Source organism: Clupea harengus, chromosome 1 (genome assembly GCF_900700415.2).
Source record: "Clupea harengus chromosome 1, Ch_v2.0.2, whole genome shotgun sequence".
In the NCBI taxonomy this organism is placed as follows: domain Eukaryota; kingdom Metazoa; phylum Chordata; class Actinopteri; order Clupeiformes; family Clupeidae; genus Clupea; species Clupea harengus.
Genome location: NC_045152.1, coordinates 17,805,967 through 17,815,966, shown reverse-complemented (window position 1 = coordinate 17,815,966; position 10,000 = coordinate 17,805,967). Strand labels below are relative to the sequence as shown.

Below are 10,000 nucleotides of genomic sequence, written 5' to 3'. Positions count from 1 at the left end.
GTCAGAAGGAGTTGTGTAGCCGAACATCATGTATTGACAGAGCAGAACCTCGGTGGGTTTATCACTGAGAGAGACCGTGAGCGTCTCGGCCAGTCCCCTCAGCAGAGACCTCTGTTGCTCCCTGCTGGCTGAAGTCAGCATTGCAAAGGGACTCCACAAAGTGAATTTCTCTGAGCTGAAGTATCATCTGAACATGTCAGAGCCTTCTGCCTGGCTTCTCGTTCAATCCTACCTTTTGTAAACAGCTGCATGGCTCTTTAAGAGTGATGGCAGCTTCATGCTGATGTGGAGATGAAGAGGGGGGAGGGAGGGAGGTGATGAAACGCCCAAATCAGACATCCATCATCTCACCACAACACACAGCCAGGAGCATCATACACACACACACACACACATACACACACACACACACACACACACACAGCCAGGACCATCAGCTGAGGCTGACATGCCCCCCCCCCCCCCCCACCCACATGGCTTTTCTCCCCCATGGCTTTTCTCACCTACATTCTCTCATTCTGTTTGTTTCTCTCTTTCTCTCCTCTACTCCCATCTCTATTCATCCCCTCTTTATCTTTTCTGCTTTTGTCTCTTTTGTGGTACTCACTTGCAGTCTGACTTCACTTTAAAAATAGCACAATGATAATTGTGTGTGTGTGTATGTGTGTGTGTAGTCAGGTAATTGGACTGTTTTCTTCCCTGCAGTCTATACTGCACTCTTGTGTTGTATGTTGAGTGAGGTGTCCTCTACTACAGGTGAGACATGTGAGATATACAGTACGTGAGACATGACACACATGCACCTCTCTTCTCACTGCGGCCGAGGTTCAAATAACATTGGCAGCCACAAGTGGAGAGGTTTCCTTGGAGATGGAATATGCTTGAGGTTGCCATGCAGTAAGGGTCTTTGTGCTCTCCGACCACAGTGCTGCTGTTGTGTCTAATTGTGTGAGAGTCTGTTCAGAGCACTCACATCATATTGAGTGGAAGACTGATGTCTCTCATACATGCCATTTTAATTTTGATGCTAAATAACAGCCTAACTAATGATTTAACACTTACTCTAATTTGGGAGTGAATAATTGTCACACTTCCATGTCTCAATACCATGTCCACTTTTTCAGAACACAGAGGAAAACCAACAAATCAAAGTTTGCTGTCACTATATCTGCTTGGCTTGGAATATTTGTAGGGTGTGGGGGAAGATTCAAGACAACGTTGCCTTACTGTAATTGTCAAGATCATACTGTAAAATACAGAGGATACCATGGATCAGCATGAGGGCTACAGTAGACTTCTAGTGGTAGTATCTTGAGTTGTTATTTCACTTACTGTACTGGAAATGAAAAATATCTGCACTTTTTGTTGTACTATAGTACACCACTGAAATTGTAGCATAGAACTGTCATGAAACATATTAGAGCAATTCAGATTCATATGTTTGGTATTGCAATACTGTAGACTGTCTATGCAAATGGCTTCACATAACATGTGCATTTTGCTATGCTTCAGGACAATTTGCATGAAATGTTAACTGATTAGGAAGAGGGCAACTGCTTATGTGCGTGTTTGTAAAGCACACTGTGAATGATGATGATGTTATCAGCTGATATGAGATTATTGTCGACCTATCGGTATCAGCGTTTATAATGGCTGATAAATAAGAAATACTAATTCATATTATTTAGCTAATAGGACACTGCAGGAAGTGGTAGCAAGCAGGCCACTAGCATTAAGCTAAGTTGAGCTTAAGCTAAGCGGTGCTTATTTCACTTGAGGCGAGGGAGCAGGGGTAGGCGGTACGGTTACATTCTCTGAGTCCCCTTTGTGACGTGCAGGGGCCACTGCTCTCCTCCGTCTCCGTCTTTGATGTTACAATATTTTAAAAGCATTTGAATGTGATTGTGCAGTCATCACATCAGTGAACAAACACATAGCTCTATTATAACTCTACTGCTTAGCCTAGCTTAATGCTAGTAGTCTGCTTGCTACAACTTCATATGGACATAGGCCCACTGCTGGGAAAAAAGGGAGACAGCTTTTTCTGTAATGTTAGTCAGTTAAAACAGCTGTTAAATAAAATGATTAACAGGAAAATAGAGTTCAAATCTAAGTGCTTGTATTTATTAATAAAAACCATGAAGGCCAAGATGCATCGTGATGCATCAAGAATCGTTTTATAATCAAATTGTTACCCCTTGAATCGTAATCAAATTGTAATCGCTTGAATCAAATAGTGAGGCCGGTGAAGATTCATTACTCTAGAATTTAAACAACATTATATCCTATCTTGATCAGAACTCTTCAATCACCATGCTGAATGTTGGGGAAAATCTCTTTGTTATGTGTTTTTGCTCTATATATCATGGGATTTAAAAAATCTTAAAGGTCTTAAAAATTCTATATCAGTCAGGCTCTAGTGAAGAGTTTTGAAAGAGTGGACTTGGTATTGAGACGTGAAGTGTGAAGATGATGTGAAAAACTGGAAGATGAAAGAGTGAAAAAAGCAGAAGTGTTCACATCGTCTCCACAAGCTCTGTCTCCACATCCCTCTTACATCAGCGCAGGAAGCAATGCACTGATGGCAATATGAAAAGATTGTCTACTGCCCCCTAAATAGATACCCCTAGATGTAACTAATAACTTGGCTTACTGATAAATAGACTGATTTGTTTATTTTTATTTGTGTGTTTTTGTGTTGATTAGTCGGGGAGGCCCGTAACCTCATTCCAATGGACCCCAACGGGTCGTCGGATCCTTACGTCAAACTGAAACTCATCCCCGACCCTAAGAGCGAGAGCAAGCAGAAGACCAGGACCATCCGGTCCTCCCTCAACCCCACATGGAACGAGTCCTTCGCTTTGTGAGTAAAGCAGGGCTTTCAGGACCCTTAGGGACCCTCTAATGGAGTAAAGCAGGGCTTTCAGGAACCTTATGGACCCTCTAGTGGAGTAAAGCAGGACTTTCAGGACCCTTAGAGACCCTCTAGTGGAGTAAAGCAGGGCTTTCAGGAACCTTGGAGACTCTCTAGTGGAGTAAAGCAGGGCTTTCAGGAACCTTGGAGACCCTCTAGTGGAGTAAAGCAGGGCTTTCAGGAACCTTAGAGACCCTCTAGTGGAGTAAAGCAGGGCTTTCAGGAACCTTAGGGACCCTCTAGTGGACAGAATTCAGCTTTTGTATCTGATGAGTTTTCAACCAAAGCATGAGATCAAAAACTGATCAGTCATGACCCAGAATGGGAAGAAGGGTTTTTGTGAATGTAAATGTGTGTGTGTGTGTGTGTGTATTCTCATGTATCTTTGTGTGTGTGTGTGTGTGTGTGTGTGTGTGTGTGTGTGTGTGTGTGTGTGTCTCCAATAGTAAGCTGAAGGCCATGGACAAAGATCGTCGTCTCTCCGTAGAGGTGTGGGACTGGGACAGGACTACCAGAAATGACTTCATGGGCTCCATGTCCTTTGGGGTGTCTGAGCTCATAAAAGCGCCTATGTGTGGATGGTGAGTGTGTGAGTTACAAGGTTGGAACGCTTGTGCCCACTTGCAGACTAAATAGTCCAACTTTAGCTGTAATATACTGTCTCAACAGTTTGGAGGAAATATGCATGGGGCTACTGATATGAATGAAACGAGAGTGTTCAGGAAAATATTATGGGCAGGGCTACTGGACTATTTACAATGGACAGATGCATCTACTTCTATTCCACTCAGTTTGATCTATCTAAATAGCACCATTAATAGTGAACATGGACAGATGCACCTACTTCTATTCCACTCAGTTTGATCTATCTAAATAGCACCATTAATAGTGAACATGGTCTTCATCTTCTTCTATTCCACTCAGTTTGATCTATCTAAAGAGCACCATTAATAGTGAACATGGTCTTAAGTGGCTGTCCTGAGCCCAAGGCTTACTGTATGACATACTGTATGTTATAGTAGCATTATGTAATTATGAGAAGAATCATTGATACATAACTTGTACATAACACTACATTGTGTGGTGTTTGTGTGACTACAGTCGAATTACAAGAGTAAGGAAAACGACATTGACCGCACTGATGTGTTTCCACGTGACATACTACAGATGGTCCTCTCTGTTTTACAGGTATAAGTTGCTGAACCAGGAAGAGGGCGAGTATTACAATTGCCCCATTCCAGACGTTGAAGACATCAATCAAGTGGAGCTCCGACAGAAGTTTGAGGTTGGTGTTTTGTCTAGATTCACAGACGGTGTTTTGTCTAGATTCACAGCTATTTTTGGTGTGACCAATGTGTGTGTTTGTTTTTTAAACCGTTGGACTTGATAAAATTCCTTCCCAAAGTTAGACGTCTCTTTGGCGCCATTCTTTAAATCATCAATTTTTCTTACAACATTCTATTTCTTATGCATATTAACTATGGCATTTACCCTAAAGGCTGTCCATATCTCCATGGCAACAGTAGTGCAGATTGAAGAGTAGAGAGTAAGCCTCAGTCTCAAGCTCCTCTTTACATATTTCCCTTCTTCACCCGCGTACGCGCGCGCGTGTGTGTGTGTGTGTGTGTGTGTGTGTGTCAGAGACAAGAAGAGACTTCTCTCAATAACTCGATTAGCACGCTTCATGCTTTAATGTTCTATCGGACTATGTATGAGTGAATCCCTAAGACACCCGGTTAGCTGGCTAAGCAAAAGCAAGTTCTTGTTCCCATGGAAACCACGACTGAGATCCTAGCAAGTTACAAAATAATCATCCTTTGCGTCAACAGGAATTTTCTCACATTTGAACATCCATGCCTTCGACTGATCTTTCTACCCACTTGGCATAATGTATGCTGATTTGCAGGATAAATTGATACATTTAATATTGTGATAGTTGTGTGAAGGGTCCATATAGTAGCACAATTCTTCATCTTCTAGAGCAGAGCATATTCTGACTACCAGTCCTGCTTTTCCTGACAAAAAAAACACACACACACACACAAACACACATCTGTCTCCTGACTAATGCTGCAGTTTCTCTCTTCTATAGGCCTGCCAACTAAACCACTTCTTCAAGGTAGCTCTCTCTCTCTCTTTCATTCACTCTCATGCTCTCTCTCACTTTCACTCTTTTTCTGTCTCTCTCTTTCTTTCTTTCTCTATTTTAAGAATATAACTCCATATTCTTAAGCACTGGAATGGTCCCTTCTGGTCTCCCCCTGATTGTTTGTGTGTGTCTGCCAGCTGCCACAAACCAATCAGCGTTACTAACACAGCTGCCTGATTAGGTGCCTGATGAGCCTGAGACGAACATGAGACTGCTGACTGCTGACTGCTCCTGACTCCCAGGAACATGCCTCTCCATTTACTGCACTCAAATTAAATACACAAAACAAAACAAAACTTGGCTTGGCATTTTGGCTTGGCATGTGCCTGAATTATCCTTCAAACTATAAGAAGTGTGCAACACATGTGAAGACACAGATATATAAACCTACCAACCTACCTACACACACAAACACATATACAGAGAGAAGCAGTGCTGTTGTTAGTAAACAGGTGCACTGGGGGGGATGCTTTGTAAGAGTCCCGTCCCCCCCCCCCCCCCTGAGAGCACCGCTGGCTCAGGCAGCAGAGGCCCTGCACGCTCCTGGAACACTCACTCCCGTCACGCATGTCTGTGTGTGTGTGTGTGTGCCACCCAGACAGGCAGAACTAACACAACTGTGCTATGCCACAAACACCCATCACTGTGGGGTAAATAAATACTTGGCCATGGTGCTCAAGGGCATGCTGCGCTGCTGACTAATGGAGGACCAAAGACACACAGGATAACCCGGTGCTCATGTCAAACACTCAACTGTTTGTAATGATCTGATTAGCTTTGTCTTTCATTCACTCACCTACACTGGAGGATGCCTGCACGAACAGTGCTAACTTATGCAGAGGATATATCCTAGTGCACATTTAAAATCAGTCCACTTGGGGGCAGCACACAGTAACTTTTCTGTTGTTTTGCATTTGTCTGGCTGATATGGCACTAGACTAGATCAACAGTAGCTTCATTAAAGTTTGGGGACCAGGAATACAGATTTCAAATGAAAAAACAGCAACTCTGCTTTCATTTATAATGCGGAGGAAGCACTGACACTACTGTAGTTATTGGACTAATGGTTCTGTGTTTACAATCGTTTCTCACATCATCATGGAGGCACTGGAGGAGAGCTCAGGAGGAGGCCAGGGCTCCGTGTCCCGAGGCTCAGGTGTTTTCTCGGCTCTCCGTGGCACCTGCTGTGTCAGGACGAGATCACCTCCTCTAATTGTGACCCAGCAGTCGCCTCCTCAGCCAGCTGTCCTTGCCTCTGAGAAGGTCGTGGCTGTTGAGACAAAGCCGTCCAGGAAAATAAAGTGGAAATGAGCGTCGTAGTGGCACAGCACGGCACAGCACAGCACAGCACAGCACAGCACAGCCTCAGCAAGAGCTGGGAACTCAGCCTTTGTAGATTTCACTTGTAGTCAAGTGCAGCAGTGGCTTCAGGTGAAATGATACATAGTGAACAGCTACAGGTATCTATAAATGCAGAAGGAACTAAATGCTGAATATGACAGTGACCAAGTTATTGAGGAGATGCTGTCATGCCAAGGGCATTCGACTTCTTTTCTATTCCATGTGTATTGTATGGGTAGACTGCTTTGACGTGACCAGACATCAGTATTTCTTTTTCTTTTGTCGCTTAAAGTAGGACAATCGTCAACTCTTTGTGAAACTCAGAAAAGAACTTGTGGGCACAAAGCGTTGAGGTGTCTTCAGGACAAACTGCAGGGCGTGGGCTGAATGCTTTTTTTGTATTCTTTGTGGAAATGCACAGGAGTGTCTGGGCAATTCAGGGACCAGGAGTTTTGCAGTCTGTTGAAGTTTGGGGAGTTGGGGAATAGGAGAAAAGTGGTGTCGTCCTTCTTAGAGAGTAAATAAGCAGGTTGTGACTCAAGGTTTCAGTGGGAACAGATGGCTCTGTGCTGGGGGAAGCATGTGTTAGCTGAGGACTGTTCCATACTTAGTGATCTGTGACTGAAGTTTTAGTCCCAGGCAAAGGTGCAATTTTTCTTGTCTCAGGATTATATTATTGTTTATAACTACAATATTTCTGTTATAGTTTTGTACTACAAATCACAGTGATATTTACAAACTCTTTATGATTGGTTGATCGAAAGCTGTTTCTAAATGAGACCAACCAACTACAGAATGGTGTCAGTTTTCCTGTCACCTGAAATTGCATGTATGCATGTATGACTCATACATCAAGCCACAGATGTCAATCTCAACAATATTAACCCTAATCTCAGTAGTAATAATCATACCAGTAACTTACCGATAGAGGCAATACTCTTTGTAATTACAAAGTAGTTACACATTTATAAACACAGCTATAGTGCAGTGATCATTTAAATTTGTATGTGCATGTGGGCACCATACATTTTGAAGTCCATAATTTGTTTTGCAGAAAGCCAAGATGGGCCCTGGGAAGAAGGCGATCACTCCGGCAGACTACCGCAGGTTCAGCCTGCCCTCTGGGAACATGGATCGGGTGCGACTCAGCGACTTCCACTTCCTGGCTCTACTCGGCAAAGGCAGCTTCGGAAAGGTTAGAGTTCAGCAGCTTTGCTATTAGTACACTATCAACAACACCCTTCCATATGGGAGCTGTGTTTTAGCCACATTTGCACTATACACTACCACACAGAGGAGCAGTGCAAGGTTAAATAGAAATCAATTCTGGGATCGTATTGTAGAAAAGAAAGTAGGCTTAATGAAGGTGGACTTTTACCAATTGTATGTGATCAGGAAAAAAAAAGTAGTTCAGTGAAAAGACTTCAAAACCATTTTTAAGTGTATGCTGGTTCAAAGCGACAAACCATTAAAATATTTTTTTAATCTTCACTCATATTTTTGCATCCTAAGTCCCCTTTAACAAGACTCAGGGGATGATGTTTTCAAATGAGTTTCCCTCCCTCGGTTGCATCTTTTCAAAGAAGACTTGATCTGTAGCTTTAATGGCCAATTTACTGGTTTGGGATGGAACCTTCGTAAAATAAGAGTTTTTTTATCCGTTGGCATTAAAGGTAGGATTTAGCAGCATCTAGCGATGAGGGTGCAGATTGCGACCAACTGAATACCCCTCCATTTTCAAGCATGTAGGATTACCTACAGTGGCCGTCAGTTGTGCTGAAACATCCTATAGTATTGTGCTGAAACATCACCTGTAGTGTAGGAGATGTTTCAGCACAATACTATAGGATGTTTCAGCACAATACCATAGGATGTTTCAGCACAATACTATAGGTGATGTTTCAGCACAATAACATAGGATGTTATGTTCTAAAAGAGGGTTTTATGTTATGTTCTAAAAGAGGGTTTCAGTCATATTTTATCACCACACACAATCTTGAGTGTCGGCCAGAACAGTACTTCCAGGCCAGGATGTTCAGGGCAGGAGAGGTGCACGTTGGAGGTGAGGCAATGATGAGACGAGATCTGATGCAACCACTTTGTATTGGAAAGGAATCAGGAATACAGGAATTCTCTAACAGAGATATTCAGTATGTTGCAAGCAACCAGTGTGTTATAACAGTGTGTGGTTAAGGTGTGTGTGTGGTTCTGAAACAAAGTAGAAAGGGGAAAACAATAAGTACAAAGCTACTATGTAGCCAGCGCGCACCAATCTACGCTGACATGTTAACTCAACAGGCTAGTCAGCTCACGGCATCACCAAGCATGTAAAATGACTAAATAAGGCCCACAAACATATAAATACCCATTAGTAGGTACGTAGCTACACTATAATGAACACAAATAGCATACGTATGCAGGCTAACAGGATACAAAGTACATGGTTTGGCGCAATGCAAGGTAATTTAGCAAGCTAACATAAACGTCATTCACACGGTAAATGCTAGCATTCCTTCACCCGTTTAACACTGACGATAAGCAATAAACATCTCTAAACATATAACACTGCTTAATATATGGAATTAACATCACAGTAGAGAACTTACATCTTTCATAGACGCACACGTCGAACTAAAGGGGTTTCTTGGTCTCAACATGAATTGCTGCTTCAGAAACGCGACAGAGTAAAGTAAAACAATTTGCGTTCTCTCTCTGGCATGACGTTGGTGCTGCTAATAACAAATTAAGAGTCCTTCAGCATGAAAAGGAGAAATACCATATTAAATGGTAAATAAGTCCAGAGCCTTTTTTACAGGTACTGTGCTGAAACATCCTATAGTATTGTGCTGAAACATCCTATGGTATTGTGCTGAAACATCCTATGGTATTGTGCTGAAACATCCTATGGTACTGTGCTGAAACATCCTATGGTACTGTGCTGGCAGTGGAGAGTATAACCCCGTCCCCTTCTTCTGGCTTGTGTGGTGCTCAGGTGATGTTGGCCGAGATGAAGGGCTCAGAGGAGCTCTACGCCATAAAGATCCTGAAGAAGGACGTGGTGATCCAGGACGACGACGTGGAGTGCACCATGGTGGAGAAGAGGGTGCTGGCCCAGCGAGACAAGCCTCCCTTCCTCACCCAGCTGCACTCCTGCTTCCAGACCGTGGTGAGAGAGCTGGCCTGGGCAGGCAGGCAGGCAGGCAGGCAGGCAGGCCCCATCCCACCTGTGACGTGGCAGAGGATTCAGAACTATTGAGAGAATGACATGGGCTCTATGTGAGAGAGGGAGAACATGTGTGTGTGTGTGTGTTTGTGTGTGGCACTGCTAAAATAATACAGTTGTTTAGTAACAGTAAGTATTTCAAACTTTCCATGAGATGGAGTTGAGTAGCGACTCTTTAACAACTCACATTAAATATTTGTTTTTACAACCACAAGTAGTATAGCTTTCTCCACAGTTTGAAGAGGCTCTTTAACCCTGGGGTAAATGTGCTTATAAACCACTAGACGCCTTTTTTTCTCATTTCCTGTGAAGCTTTTAAAGCTGCCACTACAACAGGGAAGTGTGCACAATGAGACCCATTAGGACTGCTGTG

At 43.1% G+C, this 10,000-nt stretch overlaps 1 protein-coding gene across 2 annotated transcripts in view; it reads left to right on the top strand.

Moving 5' to 3' along the window:
- Positions 1–10,000, top strand: part of prkcab (protein kinase C, alpha, b) — a 116,202-nt gene that overhangs the window by 95,110 nt on the left and 11,092 nt on the right. Inside the window, exons 6-11 of one of the 2 annotated variants that reach the window (XM_031569268.1) lie at positions 2,707–2,863; positions 3,361–3,495; positions 4,103–4,199; positions 5,007–5,033; positions 7,459–7,599; positions 9,397–9,570. In XM_031569268.1, the coding sequence (XP_031425128.1) occupies positions 2,707–2,863; positions 3,361–3,495; positions 4,103–4,199; positions 5,007–5,033; positions 7,459–7,599; positions 9,397–9,570 (731 nt within the window). The remainder of the gene's footprint in view (positions 1–2,706; positions 2,864–3,360; positions 3,496–4,102; positions 4,200–5,006; positions 5,034–7,458; positions 7,600–9,396; positions 9,571–10,000) is intronic. The other variant, XM_012818270.2, reaches the window with a different exon arrangement.